This window comes from Astyanax mexicanus, chromosome 5 (assembly GCF_023375975.1).
Source record: "Astyanax mexicanus isolate ESR-SI-001 chromosome 5, AstMex3_surface, whole genome shotgun sequence".
NCBI lineage: Eukaryota > Metazoa > Chordata > Actinopteri > Characiformes > Acestrorhamphidae > Astyanax > Astyanax mexicanus.
Genome location: NC_064412.1, coordinates 25,182,690 through 25,208,331, shown reverse-complemented (window position 1 = coordinate 25,208,331; position 25,642 = coordinate 25,182,690). Strand labels below are relative to the sequence as shown.

General features: G+C 37.4%; 2 protein-coding genes across 16 annotated transcripts in view; one reads left to right on the top strand and one right to left on the bottom strand.

Annotated features, from left to right (window-relative positions):
- The window catches only part of LOC111195860 (G2/M phase-specific E3 ubiquitin-protein ligase-like), a 675,934-nt gene that overhangs the window by 54,657 nt on the left and 595,635 nt on the right, over nt 1-25,642 (top strand). The gene's annotated exons all lie outside the window — the stretch shown is intronic.
- Nucleotides 1-25,642, bottom strand: part of dlg1a (discs large MAGUK scaffold protein 1a) — a 187,068-nt gene that overhangs the window by 160,239 nt on the left and 1,187 nt on the right. For 14 of the 15 annotated variants that reach the window (XM_022675135.2, XM_022675138.2, XM_022675141.2 and 11 more), the window contains exons 2-3: nt 23,922-24,053; nt 15,444-15,622 (exon numbers count right to left, since the gene is read on the bottom strand). In XM_022675135.2, coding sequence (XP_022530856.2) covers nt 15,444-15,622; nt 23,922-24,053 — 311 coding nt within the window. Of the gene's footprint in view, nt 1-10,299; nt 10,413-15,443; nt 15,623-23,921; nt 24,054-25,642 lie in introns of those variants that run through there. The other variant, XM_022675146.2, reaches the window with a different exon arrangement.

Genomic DNA, 25,642 nt, shown 5'->3' with positions numbered 1-25,642 from the left:
TTGCTAGGGTTGTACAATTTACTGTAATATACTCTATGCCATGTGTGTATGCACAACACTCACATCACAGGACATGCAAAAAGAAGAACTAGTTTTTGAGCATGCTGTGTGATATAGATTAAAGTGTCAAAGTTCAGTATTCTCGGATATCCATACAAGCTCAGAACTAGCCTGTTAAACCTCCAGTGTTAAAATATAAATATATTAATCTATATATAAAACCCGATTGCAAATACCGAACCATGACCCTCGATCGAGGTTAGCAGCGCGCTAACTGACCTGTTTATAATGTAATCCGAGCAGTGACGGCTGCTCTAAACTGCTGTTAGCTTGTGAGCTAACCCATCTCCATGTCTCACTGATTGGGCTAAAAGATGAAATGTATAGAGCTGTATTATCTGGTTAGTGGGGTTAAAACCTTTATTTCCTACACAGATGAACTTAAGAAAACTGTAAAAACACTCCAAATTGGCTGAGCCTGTAGCGCCGACTAGTGGTTGGATGAGGAACTGCAGCTTCTTGTAAGCGAGCAGTTTCAGAGACCAAGCACACACAGCACTGATTAACTGCTTAACCCTAAACTCCTGAATCGGTTCGGCTAAAATCAGAGGAGTATCGGCCGATCGCCAATCGCCGATACTGATACACTGCCGATCGATCGTTACACCCATAACACTGAGCTTCTTGTGACATAAAGAAGAAAACATTTGTTCTCAATCCTATAATGTGCATTTCTTCTTTCCAGAAATCAGAGAGAGATCAGAAAACGGCAGCATGAGGCTCAGAGCGGGCAGCTGGGAGCTCATTAAAGCAGAACGGAACTCCCCAAAACTCCCAGCCACGGCCCACTCTCTCTCACAGCATCCTAACCCACAGCTCGGAGTGTGTAAAGATAACACGCCGTGTGTGTATGGGAGTGAAAGAGTTAGAGAGAGAGACAAGTGTGTGCATGTGTGCATGTGTGTATATGTGTGTGTGTGTGTGTGTAGAGATGGGTGTGAGTAAGCCTGCATTTGCGTCCACAGGAAGTCTGTGACTCATTGAGAAGGAGTGTGTGTGTGTGATCAACACACCGACATACTCCCTGCTGGCTTTAACATCACAGGCCTACCTGCATTAACCCTCAATAGCTCAAGTCAGCAGAGTACTCACATATAACACACACACATAACCACATAATTCCACGGCAACATCAGGACATGGCTGTCTACCGTAACTGACAGATCGAGCAAGGAGAGCAAAAGACAGAGAAGCAGCCAAGAGGTCCATGGTCACTCTGGAGGAGCTGCAGAAATCCACAGCTCAGGAGAGCCTTTATGGAAGAGTGGCAAGAAGAAAACCATTGTTAAAAGAAAGACATTAGAAGTCCTGTTTGCAGTTTCCTACAAGCCATGTAGGGGACACAGGAAACATGTGGAAGAAGGTGCTATGTATGGCATAAAAGTAACAATGCCCATCACCCTGAACACCCTATCCCCACTGTGAAACATGGTGGTGGCAGCATCATGCTACGCAGATGCTTTTGTTCAGTAGAGACAGGGATGTTGGTCAGAGCTGATAGGAAGATGGATGGAGCTAAATACAGTGCAATCCTGGAAGACAATCTGTTAGACGCTGCAAAAGACTGGAGACTCGGAATGAGATTGACCTTCCAGCAAGACAATGACCCTAAACATACAGACAGAGCTACAGTGGAATAGTTTAGATCAATGAATATTCATGTGTTAGAATGGCCCAGTCAAAGTCCTGACCCAAATCCTACTGAGCTTCTGTGGCAAGAAATGAAAACTGCTGTTCACAGACGCTCTCTATCCAACCCGGCTGAGCTTGAGCTATTTTAATATTTTAATACCAAATAAAAAAGATCTATCTCTACACATCACCAGCTGCACAGTGCCAGTTTTGGCACAAAAGGGCAGCTTATCTCTATGTTTAACTTCCTAGGACCTGGCGTCCCCATGTATGGACATTACATTTTGGGTTTTCTAAACCACAACACTAAATTTTGCTCCACAAGAGCCTGATGTCCTCTTATGAGGCCTTTATACTGTCACCTAGTGGTGGGAGAAGAATTTAAGACAGTACAGTTAATGTTTAATCGTGTAAATACAAATCTTTACCTCCATCTCTAGTTTTAACATATTTCAAATGTTTATTGCGTAATTGTTGTATTGTGTCATGAGTTATATGAGAGATAATACTCTTGGAGATATGACAAAACACTGAATTTAAAAAAATATATTTTAAAAATATATTACTGCAACAAAATGAAAATTATATTATATTATATTATATTATATTATATTATATTAATATATATATATATATATATATATATATATATATATATATATATATATATATATTATTTTTGTATACGATATGATATGGCACATCCCTAACTGAGATATTAAAAAATACATGAACTTTATGAGATTCATAACAGAAGTCAATGAACCAGAAACTAATAATGCACTACAAATATCTCCATATATCCAGGATTAAAGTAAAACAAATGATACTGGACAGATATAATCTGTATCTAGTAGATATATAATGGGAAATGGGAAAACAGTGTGAATTTTTATTTTGCTAAATAATAATTTTATTTAGCTTTTTTGCTTAACAGCAAAAAAGTAGTGCCCTGATGTGATAATTAGGGGGGGTGACATGGCACTATATTTTAGGATATAATATCTTTCACGATATTCAAAAATGTCGACGATATTATTGCATACGATACGATATGGCACACTCCTAGTCATGAGGACTATGGAGCATAATAACATCCCTTGCTCTACACATATAATGTTGTACAGTGCTCTCTCAACTTTTTACAGCAGCCCCTTAAAAAAAAAAAAAAAAAGAGTCCAAGTATTTCTGCATCCAGTGCATCTGCATCTCAGGAAGAAACTGAGCAACCTGCCTCTCAAACATCAACTGGAATTCATGCCCCTCTGCAGGCTGGGCTTACTTGTCTCCCACAGAAAAGCAGTACGAAGCTGAACAACCTTAAAAAATGTCAAGTTGTGCTCCACATTCAGCTGACAGTGTGTTGCACTCTGAAAGGAGCAGGCTGTGAGAAGCAGGAGTCAGGAACAGATCTGATCTGATCTGATCAGAGACTTCTAAAGAGACCCAGATTCAGCACGAAACCACACACACACACACACACACACACACACACACACACACTTCCAAACTAGAACAGGCAGAGACTGCACCACTGCTTTCTCCTCGCAGTGTCACTCCCCCAAATCACTCTACTTTTCCACTCAATATGATCCCAGTGCACTTCCTTTGAGTTTGACTCAGGTGACCATTTTAATTAATGACGAGAAATCGGCTGATGTTTCGTTTTCTGTATTTAATGTACGACCACATAACTGCAGAGTGTTCTCCTCCTCCAATGACAAATGAGGCCTAGAGTGTCCTAATTTAAAAGATCTACAGACCTTCAGGATGGAGGGCTTCTGTACTGTGTACTAGTAGGGGTGTGCCTTATCGTATCGCACACAATAATATAATATCGCCAAATTTTTTAAAATATTTTTAACAATATTATACCCTGAAATATCGTATCATATTATCCACCCCTAATTATCACATCAGAGTACAATTTTTTGTCGTTTTTAGCAAAAGAAAAATTCACACTGTTCTCATTTTCTATTAGATATCTACTAGAGACATTATATAGAGATTATATCTGTAATAATTCTTGTATTTTTTAATATCTCAGTTAGGGGTGTGCCATATTATATCGTATGCAATATCAAAACGTAATTTTTTATTGTGTTGCAGAGGTCAGCAATAGGCTGCCAGCAAGCATTAAACATCTGGCCCATGAGGTTGTTTGAACTATAATGAACGATAATGGAAAAAAAAATAAAATAAAATGCTTTTCTGGGGAGCTTTTGTTTACATCCCTCCCCTGTCTCTCTGACGTGCTCGGTGTGACTTTAGTTTACGCCCGTTCGCGGTGATAGCCGCGTCCCAATTCACTAGCCGGGACAGCAGTTCAATCTCGTGTGAGGAGTGATGTGTTTATTTATTTATTTTTTTCTTTCTTCTTTGATTTTATCTGCTTTGAGATCAACTGTTCTGCAATTAGGTTCAACAACCCTCTGGGCTGGAGAGCTACTACTCTTTAGCACTCCATCCCATTACACTTCATTTTCCAAAAAAAAAAATATATATTTTTTGTGGCCCACCACCTTGGAAAATATCTGGCCCTCAGCCAAACTTAATTGCCGACCCCTGCAGTAGTGTATTCTTAAAATAAATATTTTTAATTCAGTATTTTGTCATATCACCAAGAGATTCATTATTGGAAAATACCATGGAATATTGTGATATTATTTTAGGGTCATATCGCCCACCCCTAGTACTTAGCACTGTAAAGGCTACTGGTTCAAAATGAAAAAAATAAATAAATAAAATAAAAATAAATAAATCAGTAATAAAGTGAAAAGACCAGCAAGCAGGCCCTATATACCCACATACAGCAGCACACAAAGTGAAACACAAAGAAGTTTTAAACACAATACTTTACATTCTGCTCCATTCAGCCCTGTCTTCCAGTCCAGTCCAGTCCAGCACAGAGAAGCTGCATGCAGTGACCCGCTCTCCTTGACTGTTCAATACAAGCTTAACATGACCGATCATGAATGCTTCCTTAAGGGTCGCTCCCAGAGCTCCAGTGCCGAATCGCACAGCAAAAGAAAGCACCTGACTGAGACAAAGATAAAAGCACTCTTCTAATTTCTGCCTGTCAAGAATAGGTCCCACCTTCTAAAGACAATTAAGGGATAAATGTTAAGCCTCTTAGCTTAAAAGGTAAGCTCAGCGTGAAACTTTTACTCTCTCCCGAGCACTAGAAGATCAACTACGGAAATTAAAAATTCTATCTTTAGGTCAGAAGCAAAAGGAGGACGTGCTGAAAAAACATGTGCAGATGCTTTAAATCAATTCAAAAGATAAATAATCAAAGTGATTAGCCTAAGACAACAGATCCCCTTGGCCCACCAGCAGATACAACAACAATGGTTTAAATGCTGGTATTGGAGTATCTCGCTTGGAGTTGACCAGGCCTGTTCTGCTTAGAAAAAGTTTCCCAATTATCTAAATATCTGGATGTGTTAAGAGATTAAGCAGAGGGGGAAAAACAATAAAAATAAAAAGGTGAACAGCTGATTCTGTGGTGCCATAGTGTCACTAGGATAACTGCCCTAATTATTAGTTTGTTGGTCTGTGCACATTTCCAATTAAAGCCACATGAGCAATATTTCGCTCTTAGTGTAAATAAAGGTGAATGCTATGTGCAAACAAACACTGTCATATCATATTCTATGTACAAGGTCCAAAAATGTATACAGCAGCAAGGATATGTTGTTATTAATTTGAGTTAAAAAATCAGCTGTTTCTCAGTCTTGCTGTTTCCACTCCCAGATTACGTTGTCTAAAATTTAGCAGCTGAGAATCCGAGAGAACATAATTGGCCTTGCCCTCTTTTTACATTTGAATGAATGATGAGGGGAAAGAGCCACCAACCCACCCAGAGAGAGCAACGCCAATGGCAAGCTACATGAACAGGATTCGAACCGGAGATCTCCTCATCATAGTGGCAGTGCTTAGCCCTCTGGACCTCTCGGAGCCCCCCCCCCGAAGACATGGTGAATTATAGACACCCACACAACACACAAACATTTGAACTGAGCACCCATCCTTACACACAACGAACACAACATACTCTTAATCGGAAACAACCAGCTGGGAATACAGTCATGCACACATTTACAGATATACTCTCACACACAAGGACAACTTAGAGAACCCAATTCTTCTGTGTAATCTAGAATATCCAAGTAACTTGATCTCTATGTTTTTAGAATGTGGGAATAAACGCACATGGACACGAACATGCAGAACATAGAAACTCCACCCAGACAGGGACTTGAACCCAAGTCTTCAGTGCTGGGAGGCAAACGTGCTAACCACCCTAACCCTAACCACCAAGCCATTGTGTCACCAGTGTTCGTGACAATGAATTATGCGTCTGATGTACGAAAACCATTACTTATTTAACACAGGCAGATATGCTATGTAATATATGTTGTATTTTGTGATATTTTTGCTTCCTCTATGTAGGGCTGGGAAATTATTATACTGTATTATTAATATATTTAGAAGTATCATACACATCACAGGTTGTCTTATGTTGATAATGATAACAAAATGGCCTGGATATTTGACATTTAACATCCAGGTTGCTGTTTCTGACGATACAAACTAATACTGATACTTTAACATTACATCGATTACATAGGGTTATCATAATATTGTATATCATTGAGATAGGAGTTTCGCCCAGCCCTATTTTTAAGCAACACCTTACTCAATGATCCAGTTTAATAAAAAAAAATCTTGCACTTTAAAAAATACAAATTAATAAAACTGGCAATGTCCCAGGAATACCTAATGCAAATTACAATGATTAATTACCTGTAACATTTTACCTATATTATAAGTACTGCTGAAAATAAATACAAAAAATAACAATTAGTAGAAATACATCACAAGACAACCATCTCTGTGAAAGATTCCGCATTGCATACTTCCCTGAGACGGCAGGGAAAAGGGCAAACCACTCAGTAAAGTCAAACTAATGCAGGGGGTGTTAAACCTCACAGAGAGCACAGTGCACCTTCAGAAAATGGTGAGAGGGGGAAAAGCACATCTGTTCTGTGAGCACTGCCAAACCTTTTTAAAAAGCACACTCTCGCTTCCTTTTAACTACTGAAATTTACCAAATAATTACACAAGCAAGACACTCTGAGTAACATTTCTATTGTGAGAAACACTGAACTTAACCCCAAAGTGGTTAATTGCAATATAATCTACAAACAAAGCATACAGCATAAGCCAGAGGAGGAAAAAAAAAGCCGAAGAAATATGGGTCAATAAATGACTGGATGAAGTGACTGGATTTCAGACTGGATGCAGGACTTTTTCTTTCATTAATGTATTTTTATGTAGCTGGTCTTCAGACATTATCCTGATACTCAAGACCAGGATTAAACAGGTCATTGTGACGCAAACTATTGCACACATCAAATCTGCAAGTGTTAATTTAACAAATATTACTGTTAAATTAATTAATTTTAGAATTTTATAGACACCAAAGAAAGGCTTTTTTTCCAATCATGTTTTACACCATTTCCACACAACCGTTTAGACTGAGCACCCATCCTTACACACAACGATGAGAAGCGGCAAACAATCGTATACAACATACTCTCAACCGGAAACAACCATCTACCTGGAGGGCTGCACTGGGCACTAAGCAAGACACTCCAAGTAACATTTCTATTGTGAGGAACAATGAACTTAACCCAGAAATGGTTAATTGCAATATATTCTACACACACAGCACACAGCCTAAACCAAAGGGAAGAAAAACATGAGTTAAAAAAAAAAAAAAAAAAGCTAAAGAAATATGGGTCAATAAATGACTGGATGAAGTAACTGGATTTCAGAAGCATCAGAAAGATCAGGAGAATCATGGAGAACTTTAAAGCTTTAAAGGAAGAATCTAAGCGGCCAGATCCCGGAGGGGACGCGCCGGGCTGCATGCATGCCTCTGTGGCTGCACAGATGTTGTGCTTTTGCCCTTGCACACACACACAGACGCGTGCACACACACACAGACGCGTGCACACACACACAAGCGCACACACTCAAGAATGACTCATTTGCAAAGGAGCAAGCACCCTTGGTGTATATTATATAAAATCAAACTTTTACATATTTCATAGAAGTGTATGAACGGGCACAGATGAGTGGCCCTCTCAGGAGTAGCCCCTACTTGGGCCGCCTTCACTCTGAATTATATCCGTTACAATTCCACCCCCTTAATATATTCTAGAGAGGCCTTATAAGTAGGTTTGAGAAGAGATGAATTATACATCTGCAAAGTCTGGTGATAAGATACAACCAGTGACTGCTTCAATAAATCATTTACAAAAGCATGATTTCCAATGGTTTAAATACCTAAAGGTTTACCCAGAAAAGAGTGTTTGATTGCAATGCTATACAGGAAGGAAGATAAAAGGAATTTAAATGTTACCATAAAAAAATAATAATTAAACATTTAGACTTACACGATATACAATATTCATTGAGCTTTGCATACAAAAGGTGTGGGTAAAGCATGCGTTACACAACATGCCAGACTAGGGGTCTGCCATATTGTATTGTGTGCAATAATATCACCAACATTTTTGAAAATCGTGAATGATATTATACCCTGAAACATCGTGCCATAGCACCCACCACTAATTATCACATCAGGGTACTACTTTTTTCCTGTTTTTAGCAAAAGAAAAAAATATATCTGTCCAGTAACAGATTATAACTGTCTAGTAACATTCATTTTACTTCAGTCCTGGATATATGGAGATATTTTGAGTGCATTATTAGTATCATTGACTTCTGTTACAAAATCTGATATTCTAATTTATAATTTATAACCTCTATTTCATTTAGGGGTGTGCCATATCATATCATATGCAATAATAAAATAATATATATATATTTTATTTTGTTGTGGTAGTGTTTTCTTAAAAAATATATATATATTTTTTTAATTCAGTCTTTTGTCACATCGCTTTGAAGTAACTGAGCTCATCAAATCACCATTACTGTGCTACTGGGAAATAACCAGCAAAGGGAATTACCTCTGACCTGAGTTCAGCAGCAGGGAGTTCACAGCACGCAGGGAAAGTGCAGTTTCTCACAGGCACACTGAAAGTTTCTTCAAGGGCGTTGGTGACTGTGCTTGTCTCTCAGGTCATTGCTAACAAGAGCACACTGGAAGTGCAGCAAACAGAGTTCTGCATGCACCGAATCAGAAGCCCTGAAGGGTAACGATTTAGTGCCAATGCACATACTGTTACACCCCTACTATTTACTACAGAGACATGACAGTATGATTGAAAATGGCTTGATTAACATTAAGCTGATGTTTCAGAACAGGCCTGTTCATCTATCAACCAGTCAAAAGTTCTAAAACACCCCCATTTTTCCCCTTTAATTTGCCATTTAGGTTTTTCAAGTTCAGTCAATAACTGGAAATTGTGCAAAATCTTGTGTACAAAATATTGCAGTAAACTTCCAGGGTCTTTAATGACAACAAATTAACTACAAAAAGCATTTTAGGATCGTAAAAAAAAAAAAAAAAAACAATAAGTGGTTAATAGCTTACAGATGGTAAGTAATAAAGCCTTTGTCGGTAGTAAAGCAGTCCCTACTGCAGCAAAAAGACACAGAAACACAGAGAACTCTGTAACTATTAAAAGTATAAGTATTTTCTTTAGTGAAATTACAGATTAAGCCAGAGAACAGAGAGTACTGTTTCCTACACCTTCATAAAGACCCTTAGAAATTGCGGAAAACTGATACAGGAAAAGTCACGTCTGGCTGACCCACATGGAAATACCAGCCTTCCCAGCCTGATACCTAGCTCAGCTTAACATTGAAATAAATCTCAGTTTCAGCAGTGAAGAAAAGAATCAGAGGTCTGACAGGTACAAAAGTGCAGTAATTAAGTCATTACTAAGATGAGAAAATGAAAAAGCAGTTTGTCGGGGCCATACAGCACTGCTACTGGACTATTACAAAAAAAAAAATAAAGGTGTTGAAAAACATTTCACTGGTAGTGTACATAGTAAATGAGTAGTAATATTGCACATAGTTCAAAGCACTTAAACAGTTATATAGCAGTTAGTAATAAGTAGAGAGAGCAGCATTAAAGGACCGTTTAGAAATAGATCATAAACTAGCTTGAATCCAAAGTTACTTAAAAATAACCATTTTTCCATTATAGCAGGCACTTTTTTATTCAACACACCTGATATTCCTGGATTTCCATTCCTCTCTGCCAAGTGAGCTCTACTGCTGTACCATCAACCCAATTATTCATCAGAGTTAGGTCAATCTTACACATCACCCCCCATTACCACCTCATTTACATACATGCTCTAACAGCCTATATCATATCTACCCATACCACAGAGTACGCCCTCACTTTTTAACTTGTAACAAACCTGCACTGAAAGAGGAAAAGCATAAAGCAAACACACACTTCACGGGTGCATCAGGGGTGGGTGCTTTATCCATGAATCCCAGTAGCTACTCCACAACACAGTCCTGTATCTGTGGTGCTGTGGAAAGATAATATATGCCAAACGTATATAAGAAGAAAAAAAACTGTCCACATGCAGCACCTCTCATCACCCTTACCTTAGTGGTGACGATGCATAAGCAGTCCATACTTCAGCTCCCCGGCTGCTCTCACCATCTCCTGCGAGTCATTTCAGCCCTATGCTCCAGCACCAGCACCGGTGCACGCGCGCGCGTGTGTGTGTCAGTGTGTGTGCGCTCTCGCACAAGCAGCGTGTTATCAACTTCTCCCCCACTGCTTCAGCAAGAGATGCATCGAGACGCTGGTGAGCGCGCTCACTGAGACACTGACGGATAGTTTGAGCCAGTTTAGCGAACCGACTCTAAACATTTGATTCAATCACGAACACGAACACACACACACACACACACACACACACACACTCTCTCCCTACGAACACAGAAAACTGCAACATAGCCTACAAAAAGTAATAATGAACCATTAAATAAATCAGTCATTGATTTGTTTACTTCACGTTTCTCTCAATTTTCGGTTGCCAACTATTGCATCCAGTCAACCAGTCTACAGTTACCAACAGGTTTTTGTTAAATAAGATGTAAAGAAGAGAAGTTTGCAGTGATCTTAATTATGCCTCCATCACAGAAAGGCACCTTCGCTAAAAGTCACTTTTTAAAATGTCTTGCCCTGCTAGAGCTGCCCTGGTCAACTGTAAGTAATGTTCTCCTTTCTATATCCAACACAAGCAAGGGCTGCAACAATAAGTCAACCGAACCAACAATGATAATTACAAACCTTTGTTCACTCCAAATTTACTGTATTTTTCACACTGTAAGGTGAACTTAAAATCCTTTAATTTACCCAAAAATCGACATGGCGTCTTATAATCCAGTGCGCTTTATGAATGTATTTACCAGTCAGGTTGTAAGGAGCAGTAAAGCAACTCTGCTGAAGTGCAGCGTTATACAGGAGTTTTAGTTTAGTTCTCCAGCACCGAGGCTGGAGCAGCATTAGCATTAGCTGCTAACCAAGCTACGTGGTGCAAACTGCTAGCTTATATCACCTTGGCTTACTGGAACACTTAGGGTTTCTCAGTGTAGTGCTGTGGGGCTTACTGTAAATAGTGGAAGCACTTTAATCACCCAAATAAACTGTTTTCAGGAGAGAAATCTGTGTAAATTAACAATCAGCACTCATTTGACTAAAAAAAAATGTTTTAGCTAACTGAAATAGATGAAAAACATGGTGACACCACTGTACATTACAAGTGTCGCATAATGCGCCTTATAATTCGGTGCGCCTTATGCATTACAAAAATAGTCCAGCAAATAGATGCTTATGGATAGCGTGCCTTATAATCCGGTGCTCCTTATGGTGCAACAAAAAAAAAAAAAACTGTAAGTGTCGATTAATTGTTAATCTGCTGGGGACCTGGTCGCCACTAAATATCAGAACATTTCACATTTAAATGTCCTCTAGGCATGTAAATCTCGCATTCAGCTCTATCATTTTGAAGTGATACAGAAAGCTAAGAACAGGAGCCAAACCCACAGCTAGTAGAGATGGAGGGAATGGTAGAAATAATCATTGACTAAAGAAAAATATTTAACAGATTAGTTGAATAGCAAAATAATCATTAGCTGCGGCCCTATCAGAGACAGATTATATCTAACCAATATCTTTCATTTTAATCCAGCCTTATTTTTTTCAAAGATTTTGTTGAATCGTTCAGGTAAATTGTAAAAATGGTAATTTTTTTGTAAAAACAAACAAATATATACATCAGTTTTTCCCACAATAATGTGATTTTGTTAAATCATTCAGGTAAAATTTGGTGATTTTTTTGTAAAAACAAACAATTATATACATCAGTTTTTCCCACAATAATGTGCAACCCTAATATACACATTATCCCCCACTGTGAAGCATGGTGGTGGAAGAATTGTGCTGTGAGTACTCTTTTTGGCAGCAGGCCCTAAAAAGCGTGAAAGTAGAAGGCAAAGCGAATGCAGCAAAATTCAGGAGGACAATTTAATTCAGTCTGCAAGAGAATTTCAACTTCCCAGCAAGATAATTACCTAAATAATTCAGACAAAGCCAGAGGAAAAAAAGGTTTATAGAGAACAAGCTAAATATTCTTGTGTGGGTAAGTCAAAGCTCAGATCTAAATACAATATAGAATTTGTGTCTGAAATGTCTTGTTAAAGCCCGATCCCTGAGATATTTGACAGAGGCTGGGCTTGAGTTTTACAAAGAATAGAGTTAAACTGTAGTATCCAGATATGCAACATGACTGAGACCTGTCCAAATACACTCAATAATATGACTGTAGTCAAAAGTGCTTCAAGTGGTCTAGCGGACTTAGATTCTGTTCCATTTTATGTTGGTTGGCATCAGCATCCAGAGTAAGAGAGAGCACAACCAGCCATCTCCTAGTTACTTCTAGTGTGATGTTCAGCACAGTCATGTTAGCTGATGTATACTTTTCCTTTTGTACTGTACTTTTGGTCACATGTTTAACATTAAATTTCCTCTTAGTAGATAAACCTCTCCCCACGGTCAAACAGGTATTACAACTGCAGCATTTGCAGTAGAAAACTGAACTAAATTGGTTTAAGCTAGTATTTAAGATTTGGGGAAAAAAAGAAACACTAACACGACTGAAACAGACAAGAAGGCTGAACAATGTCAGGAGAAACAAGCACACACTGCACTAGGAGCATAACGCATTTAATTACCAACACTGCAACTAAATTTGGATTTGTTTGATATCACCTCAAGTATTTTAGGAATACCTCTGAATAAAGGGGCCGTTTCATTTGTACGCAGTTTATTCCCTTGTGTGAATTCTTCATGAGTTTATACATAGATGTGTCAGAGCGCTGTGTGCTGTTTACATGTTTAAAATAGACTCAGAAACTCCTTCTGAACAGATGCCTAAAGCATAATGACTGAACCCACACTTAGCTGCATCCCTTACTTCACATGCTATATAGGGGTGTGCCATAACGCATCATTTAGAATACACTGCTGTGTTTAAACCTGACACTAGATAGCAGTGGTGTACTTTATTTTTTAATTAGAACATTGGCATCCAATGATAAACTGTTTTTTTTACTCAGATTTTACAAATATAATAGTGTCTCTTAAACTATGAGTTTTTTCTTAAATATAATTAAAACTACCAATATTGCAATATATTGTGCTATATTGAATCGTAATATCATGATCCATATCGTATTGTCAAGTTTCTGCCAATACACGGCCAGAGAAGTTAATAAAATATTCTGCCATAAAAAAAGTTGTCATATCTCCAAGAACATCCTCTATATATTAATTAGACATGGGCCCAACATTAGTGCATTAATCAGTAGTGCTCAGTACTGATCAAACAAAACAAATAATTCATTCATTGCTTGTATTTAATCCACCCAATCAAAATCTCCCTCCAATTCAAGTTTGTAGTGCATAATTCTAACAAGCACTTTCTTATGATGAATGCAGTCTCACATTTTTTACAAATACAACAATTAGATTGTCATGGTGAGAAACTCGAGTAGCACAAATCAAGCTCACACCCTCCCGTCACATGCTCTTTTTGAATAGAGCGGAATGTGTGGGCGGAGTTTCCAGCGGCACTGACGTACTGTGCCAAGGAGACTGAGAGCTATCCAGCATTCAGGCTTTCCACTGTTGGAGAGGAATACTTATATGCACCTTTGAGAGGAGGCAGAACGGGAGCTCTCCGCCCACCGAGAACGGTAGTCTGCTTTCTAAAGCAGCTACTGGAACTCCTGAGCCTCCCCCTGCACCAGTAATATTTCACATGGAAAGACTGAGGACGGCTGCTGGAGTGCTATTTTTTTCACCTCAACAGAAAGAGACCACTTGATATTGTGCCATATCACCCACCCCTAATTATCACATTAGGGTACTACTTTTTTCTGTTTTTAGCAAAAGAAAAATTCACACTGGTCTTATTTTCTATTATATATCTACTAGAGACAGATTATACGTGTCCAGAATTATTCAATTTTACTTCAGTTCTGGATATATGGAGATACTGGGAGTGCATTATTAGTATTATGACATTCTGGATCATTGACTTCTGTTACAAATCTGATAAAATTCTTATATTTTTTATATCTCAGGGGTGTGCTATATCATATTGTATGCAATAATAAAATTGTATTTGCAGTAGTGTATTCTTGACATATTTAAAAAAAAATAATAATAATTGAATTTTAATTTAGTGTTTTGTCATATCGCCAAGAGTATCATTATCACAAAAATACCACAAAATATTGTGATATTATTTTAGAGCCATATTGCCCACCCCTACTGGTTTTAATCAATTGAAAAAATATCTGATTAATCTGTGATGATCGCTATTAATCACACTTTTTCATCATCTTATATTAAATGGACTTGGGGTGTAGTGATACATGATACAAATTTTTGTCAAATAACCCACTTTTATTCACCCACAGCATTTCCAAATACAGTGTTTTTAATTGATGCTCCAAACAGGCTTACAGTGCTTGTGATAGGAGTGTAGCACTCCCCATGCAAATAAATTACTATTTTACACCATTAACAAGCTCAAATAACTTCACACTTCATTAGTATAATTCTGATGGCCCTGATGTTTAAAAAAAGGTGCTAAGAACTAAACAGGTAGTTCACAACTGTCGAGCATGAAAACGAATAGGTAGAATAGGGGAACAAATAAGTTAACTCTGTGGAAATGCACTGATATTGTAGAGATATTTTTAGCAAGAGCTGAAATTCATTCATTTCCACAGCTAGTACTACAATAGAAGCCAGTTTCTCTTTCTCTCAGCAGTGCTAGAGTAATGTCTGGCTGTTAAACATGCTGCAATAGGCAGACAATAAGCTGAATCCCACACTCCAGCAGTCTCAACAACCTGACACTCCTTGCTCTTCCTTCCTACTTAAACATAACACAGCAAGCCTCCTCGCTTTTGGTTGTTCCATCAGCAATAAAGAAGAAAAAAATTAGTATGGGGAAAAATGTAAAATATTTTCATAATAGCCGACAAACACAGTGTGCTGCAGCCTCAGCATTCCTACTGAAAGCTCCATAAGCAGAGACAGAGAAAACCAGAGTAAATATGGGCAATGCATTTGATAAATGGAGACAAATGCAGAGCTGGTGGGACAGAAAACTATATGCAGAGTTTTAAAATTGGATTTTTTTTTTTTTTTTTTTTTTTAAACTTACCTCACTAGTAGAAGTAAGGCTGCTGGGCTGTGTTTCTACTGCGGCACTGGTGCTGGGAATGCTGGTTATATCCCACTGGTTGGCAGGAGGAGAAGGAAGAGAAGGCTGTGCTGGTTCACTGGGCTCTGTACAAGCATCTGGTTTCTCCTGTAAGGACACTTCATAAAACTCCTGGATATCTGAAAAAAAATTTATTGAAAGCACTTAATTCTCTATATTAATACAGAAGTCCTTTATATATTTTTAATAAAGTCAAGCTTAAAATAACAGTTAAAGTAACGGTTTGAGATCGTAACAATACAAAAATAACGAAGACATAACTGCTCAGAGCTTAGGGATAGATAAAAAAAAAAAAATCAGCCTTACACAAGCTTCTTAGTTCTTAGTGTTGTAACCGAGAGAAAGTTTAACACAAAGACTCATCTCAGACCAAAGCCCCTGAAGGTGGTTTAAAAAAAACAGAGAAAAATCAATACTTTTAATCTTAATAAGGTGCACTGGATTATATTCTCTAATAAAAACTGTTTATTTGTGCTTCCATTTATTTACAGTAAGGTTTGATTTCCAATATTTTCAACAGCGCAGCACTAGCCGTGGTTAGCAGCACGGCTAGCCATGGTTAGCAGCCCTAGCCATGGTTAGCAGCAGAACTAGCCATGGTTAGCAGCAGAACTAGCCATGGTTAGCAACAATGCTAGCCACAGTTTTTAGCGCTTAGTGCCCGACAGCACTAAAGAACCCTGAGTGTTCCGGTAAGCCAGGGCGCTATCAGCTAGCGTTTCGTCCCACATAGCTTGTTTTAACACGGGTAACACTCAGGCTACAGTCTGATAATAAACACCTCTAAACAAAGAAAGAGCTAGCGCTATGGTAAGAAGCTAATGCTAATATTGCTCCAGCCTCTGTGGTATTTACCGTAAAGCAATTTCATCGTAATGGTAGAAGAGTAAAGTAAATTTTTGGGCTGATTCCTATACTGGATTTTTTCATTATGACACACTGCAGGATACGAAGTAGTAAATATTAAACATGTTTAGTATTTATGATTTACAATTGTGCAGCCTGACAGCTCTGGGAGAAGATTAGAGAAACCACACAGCAGACAACAGACACTAAGTGACTATCCCTTAGTTAAATGTCTTTCCTAAAAATGTCTTTTCTTTTTTAATTTGACATATACTTCACAGACATTAGAAGGTTTGGACAACAGTACCATTCCCATTGTGCACTACTGAAATTAGTGAGTGCATGTTTGGAAGTGGGGGAAAAAAAAAAAAAAAAGGTCCTAAAACACCAAAACAAACTAACTAAAACATCTCTTTCAACACAAACACAATATACCACGAATCCTGCTTCACAAACTTACAACTAAAAGTCCATTATTTTTAACTACATATAAATCCACTGCACCCCAAGGCATCACAGGAGCGCTAGGAGGCCGCAATATCTGCAGATGTTACAACACCAAAATGAACTGGCTTTGCATGACATTTTAATAGACACTTTTGGAGAAAAAAAAAATCTCCCTTCTTTATCTGTCAATGCCAACAGGATTAAAATATCATTTCAGATCCATTCTATAATAATTTAACTTCTTAACACTGAAACTACTGCAATGGGGTAAATGCTCTTTAGCTCTAATAAGGCTAATGGTATTACCAAACACCAAATCAGAAACCAATCATGATAAGAGTCTGGCAGAAGCGGAACGAGATGAACTCCTGAAAGCACTGGAGGGAAGAGAGAGAGAGAGATCTTTGTCAGAGAGAAGATTAGAATGCACTTCTAAGGTCACAGCCTCTCAGCTGCGATTACTACGGCAAAGAGAAAACAACAAGGAAAAGCTATTAATATGTACACAGGTGTAACAGCTTTAAGGTTTACACTGCAGAGCTAAATAAAGCCTGAAACAGAAGAACTGGGAATTCATTGCCTTTATTTGCCCAGATAAGATCATTCAACAAATTGAATCATTTTACCAGACAGTGTTTAGGCCTAGTCGTAAACCAAGTTTCCCTTTCAATGGAAAATCTCAATTAAAAATGCTGTGTAGTCCATAGACTATGCATGATAACGTCTGGGAAAATCTCAATTTTGCCCCAATTGCTTGGTTAATTGTCATTATCACAGATCATTTAGTTCTGTCCAGTAATAAATAAAAGTAAATAAAAGCTGTGATACTTTAATAAATGTGATTTGAAGAGGGAAAAAAATATTAATACATAACTGCATATTATGTATATGTAATACACACACACACACACACACACACACACACACACACACACACTCACATATATACAGCTCTGGAAAAAAAAAGAGACCACTTCAGTTTTTAAATAAGATTTTTGCTATCTATAGGTATATGTTTGAGTAAAATAAACATTGTTGTTTTATTCTATAGACAACATTTCTCCCAAATTCCAAATAAAAATATTGTCATTTAGAGCATTTATTTGCAGAAAATGACAAAAGATTCTGAGTTCATATTTATAAAAATTTAAGAGTTCAGAAATCAATATTTGGTGGAATAACCCTGGTTTTTAATCAGTTTTCATGCATCTTGGCATGTTCTTGCCACTCCTGCTGCATAAATTCAAGCAGTTCAGCTTGGTTTGATGGTTGTGATCATCCATCTTTCTCTTGATTATATTCCAGAAGTTATTTTTAATTTGGTAAAACCAAAGAAACCCATCACATTTTACTATATACATATAGACATGTTGCTAATGTATTTTCTGTAAGATCTCATAACATGATCAGGATGCATCATCAGACATTAAGGAAACATACTGCGTTTAAGGACCTGCAGTTGGTGTCAGCAGAGCTTTGGACAGTATTTCTTATTGAACTGTGTGGTATGTAGGGCTGGACCCGAACATTCGGGTATTCGGATATTCGTTCGTTGAGTAGGTATTCGGTTTTTAATTTTGGTATTCGGATATTCGTTTTTTTTCTCCTTTCCAGAGTTCCACCTCACTCTAACCACTTCTGTTTTCGCGGGTCCCGTCAGAATATCTTGCGCGCGGGACAGAACTGAACTGTTATTGGCTGGAGCGGGAGTTTAATCCAGACGATGCGGGAGCAAATTAATAAATAGTTAAGAAAACTGTAATAATTGTAAAAAAAAAAAAAACCTAAAGAAAACTCTCAACGCGCAGGATGGACCGACACACACACGCACACACCGATGGTGTTTGGACTGGGGTAAGGAACGGGACCGCACTATTCAGCGCTGCTGTTTTAATAAATATATAAGTAAATTTGAAGCATTAAATGTAGTTTATTTAATTTATATAAGGAACGTGGGGCGGGAGCGGCAGAAATGTGTATGTGGCGGGCGGGCGCGGGATTAAAAGAAGCAATTTTTTTGCGGAGCGGTAACGAGACAGAAACGCGGGAGCGTGGAAGAGTGGGTTTAAAAATCTGTCTCGCGCAGACCTCTATTATACATGATAAAAAAAAATGCAGGCTCTTCGAAACTGATTTATATAATAAAACGTAAGGGGTAATGTGGCAACAGTAGGGGCTAAATCGGTTACAAAAGCCTGGCCTACAAAAATGATGTCTGAACGAATTTCCTCTTATCTAATATAATTTAAAATGGTTTAAAAATATAAAATAATTTCTAAGCAAACGAAATATTTAATATTGAGCTTATAGCCCAAGTGCAAAAATACAAAATCAGTAATACGGCTATGCCCTGCACAATCCTTAAACCGAAATAGACCAAGTACAATAACGTCATTAACAATGACTTTCCTCTACTCTAATATAATTTAACATGGTTTAAAAATATAAAATAATTTCTAAACAAACGAAATATTTAATATTGAGCTTATAGCCCAAGTGCAAAAATACAAAATCAGTAATATGCCCTGCACAATCCTTTAACCGAAATAGACCAAGTACAGTTTACAATGACTGTCCTCTAATATAATTAACAATGTTTAAGAATATAAAATACTTCCTGAACAAACGTTTTTTTTGTTTGTTTTTTTAAGCAAATAGCCTAAGTGTGAAAACACAAACAGCAATTTACTGGGCTGGCTTGCGCAGCGGAGAAACCGTGCAGCAGCCTCCTAGCCTGCTTACGCAGCGGATAAGCCGCGGTGTGGGGCAGCAGAAATTCCGGGATGAAAACACAAAGAAATCTGGGCTAAAAACACAGAAAAAATATGGGGTGAAAACACAAGAATATGGGGGATAAAAACACCAAAAATCCGGGGTGAATATGTCTCGTCGGTCAGAGCAAATTGAACATTTTTCAGTGGATTAAAGGGGCCGTGATTTGCTTTTTTTTATTTATTTTTTTTTACCTCTTTTTTTAAAAACGAATATTCGAATATTCGCTTCGAATCAGTGCCGAATATCCGGAGCTCAAAAAACGCTATTCGGGCCAGCCCTAGTGGTATGTCACAATACCATTGTGGGTTGCAGCCGACAAATCTGCCCACCACCATTTCCCAGTCCTATTTCCACACTCAGGCTTGTCAGGTATAGACAACAGCCATGGAAATGGACAAACTGGCTATTTTTCTGCTGAACAGGTAATCACTGTGCTTCAGTAAGGTAACTGTAGAGATGGGCATTTTGGACATTGAAATGTATAAATTCACTGATCAGCTACAGAGTAAGGCTCGTGGTCATTTGCTATTGTGTGTCCATATGGAAACCAAATCTGGCATTAGCTTGGCATCTTGGGAGGGCTCGGATGGAACAGGAAATCTCTCCAATGTTAGGAGATTGGACTCCTGTAGCCATTTCACACACTCAGTCTCATTTATTACTGATTGTTGCTTTAAAATAGATCAAAATAGTCCTATTGTAGCTTTAAATTGTCCCAGGAATAACTGCAATAAATAATACAATATATTTTGTCCTTTCAAGACCAAATTTTATAACAACTTTTATGATACAATCATTAAGTCATAAAGTTACAGCATCATAATGCAATTACACAATATAAAAGAGCAGTGAACTTTTAATTATTAAGATTATTTAGAAGACACTGAAATTTAGATATAAAAAAGCTACTCTAAATTCTGCATAGTTCAACCACCTCATCAACATCTTACAGTTTCCCTTGTGCAACTTTTAGCTCAAGACATTTTACATTTATAAACTAGTGCCGAATCTTGTTGCTTGTAGTAAAGGTACAAAGCTGAGCTGTTTCACATTTAATGGAGCTCTGTGTGTGAAGTTTACCTGATACAGCTCTACAGGCACCTGTGGCTCTTTTATACTCTTTTATAAGTCCCTACACGGCTCAGCTTACTTCCACACCTTAAGTGTTGACTGACTGACACACACACACGCACACACACATGCACTTTCGAAAAGAGACAGTGTTATGACAAACATTTAAGGGTAACTGCAAAACCAAACATCTACATTTTCATTCATTTATTTGACTATTTTGTTCCTTTAATGGCAAAAAAAAGTCCCAAGGCCCAATCATCTGTAATTCAAATTGCACCATTTAAACCACTTAAAATCTAAATATGCTGCATTTTATGTTTGTGGTAGATTTTGTTTCTTTTGTTTATTTTATTATTATTATTATTATTAGTAGTAGTAGTAGTAGTAGTAGTAGTAGTAGTAGTAGTATTTTATACAAAATTAGGGTTTTGTTATGCTACTTTTTATAAAATAGACAGATTTTTTTTGTGAGCAATAAATTGTCCCAGAAATAATTGTGATAAATAATATTATTCCTTTCATTAATTCAGTCATTTTTAGGACTCAATTGTATGCCACTGATACAATCATAATGAAACAAAATTACACCCTTTTAAAGAGCAGTGAACTTTTACTTATTAAGTAGAGTTAACAATAGACCCTGTACTTTACATATAAAAAGTTTAAACGTCATAATTTGTGAATAAAAACATTTGAGAATATTATGTTGAATAAGCCTTTTAAACAGAGTTTTAAAATATTACTAAATGTATTTTTGGAGGATTTTTTTTTATTCAATCTGCTATGAAATGGTCATGCAATGTAAAGAGCAGCTGCCACTTTAAAATAGTTATAAATGCAAAAAAGATAAGATAAGAAAGCTACAATGTGCTGGACTGAAGGGGTTAAAAAAATTGATAAAATGTTAACAATGAGCAAGACCACAACTTTATAATCTGACACATTGCGAGCCCAATCACAACACAAGCTTTGGAACACACAGCAACTGCTAAGGAACCCAGTTTTCCCCACCCAGTGTAATACTGTAGCGTTGTAAACAGAATAGCACACTGAGTAATTAAGGAAGCACACTGATCCACAGGTCTTTGTTCTGGCCTCACTTTACAACTAGTGAATCTATCCAACATTTATATAAACCATTTTATTCTTTCTCTGCTTTCTGGACTTACCTAATCTACTTAATATGAGGAAATGAGCATGAACAGCTGAGCAGTATTCAAGGAAAAAGAAATATTTATACAATGGGTTTGGCACTGTTTACTCAACAACACATCAGAATCAAGCCACAAGCAAAGGCATTGTTCCTGAGATCTGACTGCTTATTGATTTAATTACTGGAGTAAAAAAAATATGAAGAAATTGCAAGTAAACAGCTTTAGTCTGGTCTGTGGATAAGATATGGAGAAATGTAAATAACAGTAACTAGGGATGACTAGGCCACATCGTATTGTATAACAGAAGTTGTCACAAAGCAGTTTTACAGAGAAAAACAGGTCCACGCCTCTTATGAGCAGCACCAAAGAGATGCCGATTAATGTGGCGACAAAGTGGCAAGACAAAAATGCCTAACATTAAGAGGAAGAAACCTTGAAGGAACCAAGACTCAGTCAGATGAACCCATCCCACTCAGGTCGACCACCTCAGTACAACACAATTTTGTTACACTTGTTTATACAAAATCATATTCTTGTTAAGTTACTTTAGTTTACTTGTTTGTACTGAATGTATGAAGCTCTTACACACAACATTGCCAAAGTATCCGCTCACACATACAAATCAATAAATTCAGGTGTTTAAAAGCAGCACCAAATTTTGCAGACTGCATCTACAAACATTAGTGAAAGAATGGGTCCCTCTCAGGAGCTCAGTGAATTCCAAAATGATGCTGTGATAGGATGCAGCACCTGTGCAACATGTCCAGTCTTGAAATTTCCTTACTACTAAATATCTAAATATTCCACAGTCAACTGTCAGTGATATTATAAAAGTGAAAGCAGCCGGCCAAAAATACTATAAGTGCAAAAATACTATAATAATTGTGGTATTAATTTGAGGTCTCATTGTCCACCCCTAGTAGTGGCAGAAACATGTTGTAAGTGCATCTCTTTATCTAATGGGAAACACAGGAAAACTAGTGCAAAACTAGAACACAGGTACAATGGATTACAATCTGATTGAGGAATTGCCTGTTCTTGTAGATGTCACATTTCGAAACCATGCCACTAAGGAAAAGATAACCAAAATTGGCCTAATAAAATGTTAGTCAGTTACATTAAATCATAAAGCATTCTGCCTTACTGTATTTAATTCCAGCATTAACTTAAAACATAGTGATAGCTTAAAGTTAATGTCATTAAGTTTTGAGATTTAGGGCCCTCTCTGGTAAGAATGGGTAATTGCACAGAGCATGCGGAAGAATCATTTCAAACTGGGCGGGTGTAATGTGGTCTCCTTTCAGATCGGATAAATCCGATTCCAGGTTATGTTCAGTTAGAGAGAGAGAGAGAGAGAGAGAGAGAGAGAGAGAGAGAGAGAGTGCGCTCAGTCAGAAACTTCACTTCAACTACACACTTTGTTTTTACTATGAGTTTCCTCTTCTGAAGTCTCCATTGCTCCACCAGCCGCTCGCGTTCAGAAAAACTGAGCCGGATCCTGTTTTAGAGGCTGTACATGTGACGTAAGTACGTAAAGACACGTGACATGGCCAGAAGAACTCATGCAAAAAAGCAAACCGACACCCCAGTTTTTAGAATGAAAATATTAGGCTTAGCACAGATAGTTGTTTCAGCACACTGGTATCATTAAACACAATATTTTGTCCCTTCTCCACTCAGAAATGCTTCTGTTTTCAGTTTAGAAACAAAATGATACGGACTGCCACTTTAAGATGATCACAGATTTAACTATGCTTACTAGCTGCATTCCCACTCATTTCCTATTTGGCTTATGTTGCACTGCATGTTCCACCAACTCACAACCACCCTTAACATGTTTTAAACCCCACTGATGGCCATGCTCTCTGTCACAGTGACGAGCAGGAAAGAACTCCAAGTTTGAAATGCTGCATGCAAATTGCTTCTGCAGGTGGGGGGGAATAGTCGACATTGCTGAAACAAGCTGCTGAGCTGGTGAAACGTGTAGTGATGAGGTCAAACCTGTTCCACCATTTCTCATAAATACAAAATAAGAGCACACAGCATGCACGGCAGAAGACAATGCCAAAAACAATCACAACACACACACAAATTACACAACTATAAGATTTGGATTGCTTACCTATCAGAGCTTGGAAGAGGGAGCTTTGAAATATATTGATAACTCTCTCTATGGATTGCCGGATCTGAGGGTCCTTGGTCTGACTGAGTTTTGATCTGTACTCCTCCAGGAGCTTCAGCGCTCTCTGGGTATCTGAAAAGGTTAATACAAATGGGGAAGAGGTTACAAAAAAAAAGTGCACACACACTCACTCGCACTTTGGTCATGCTGAAGTGAGTAGCAATACACACAAACACATAACAAACTGATTAACCCAAAAGAGCCCATACAGGTCTGTTCCAGATTTTTTATGTTACATTGCTATGTGTACCATTGCTCCTTGTAAAAATAGTAAGGGTCACAGACCATTTAAAACTGTAGAAAGTTACTTACAGTACTTTCTCAGTAATGTAAACTAAACTAACCCTAAGTCACATATACTGAACATCCCAAGAGCATCATCACAGGATAGTGTGTGAATGTGTGTATTTGATCATTTGATCTTATTTATTATAACAGTGGTTCTCAAACTGTGGTACTCAAAGCTTCCCAAAATGGTACATTAGATGACTTTAAAATATTAAGGACTGAAATCTATAAAGTTTCCACTTGTAATTTTGTTTATGTTTAGTGCTTCACCTGTTAGAAACTGTAACTATGTAAGCCTACACTTGAGGCCTTCACTCTCATTACTACAATTTTATAATTATTAACATCAGCTTCATTGGGCTTAGAGTAAAACCCTGCGGAACATCACAAAATCTGCTATATTAGACAACAGTCATCAACGGTTTACAACAGTTTCTGCATTACAATTAATAGCTAAATAAGGTAGTAAACACAATAGTTTACTTCCCCAAGCACTCTTGTTGTTTTCCTCTGTCTAAATCCTTTTGAGATATCGTTCTTCGTACAAATACTATATTAACCAGAAACAATAATCAAACAACTTACCATAATAATAACTTACAGAAACATAAGTTATGAAATTGTTGTTGTTGATGTTGTCCTATGTTAGATCAGGATCTAAAATATTTACAGTCATGTGCCACAATAATAAACACACATGAATGAGCAGCTCAATAAATGTATCTGATATAATTTTGAAAGTGAATCAATCTTTAGAAATGGATCTGGGCTCTTATGGAGAGATTTGTTTATGTTTTAAGGTGATATGTTAACAGTTTGGGATTTGACTGACAGGAAAAAGGCCTAAGTATAAAAGCCAGGTGGGAGAAAGTGTGTATTAACAGCTATGAATGGTTACGAATGAACCCTTTTAGACCCTGCATCCATTGCAATAGACATCATGTATGTATTGTCTTTATTTTTATTTTTATTCATTTTTTTAGCTGTTGTTCATCTGAATAGACAATGAACCAGCCAATTAACAAGTTTATAGGGCACTGAAACAGTAACTGGAAAAACAGTAGAACCTAAGCCTAATTAATAGAGGCTATTTTTTTTTTTACTAATTTAATGTGATTTAGAACACTTTTTATTCATGTCTTTTACTGTTTAGAGATGGTTCATGAAATAAAAAGTTCAATATTCTCAATTACCATTATAAATCTACTAGAGATATGTTATATCTGTCCAGTATAATTTATTTTAATTTAATCCTGGATATATGGAGATATTTGGAGAGCATTATTAGTATCATGACATTTTGGATCATTGACTTCTGTTACAAATCTGCTGAAATTCTGGTATTTTTTAATATCTCAGTTAGGGGTGTGCCA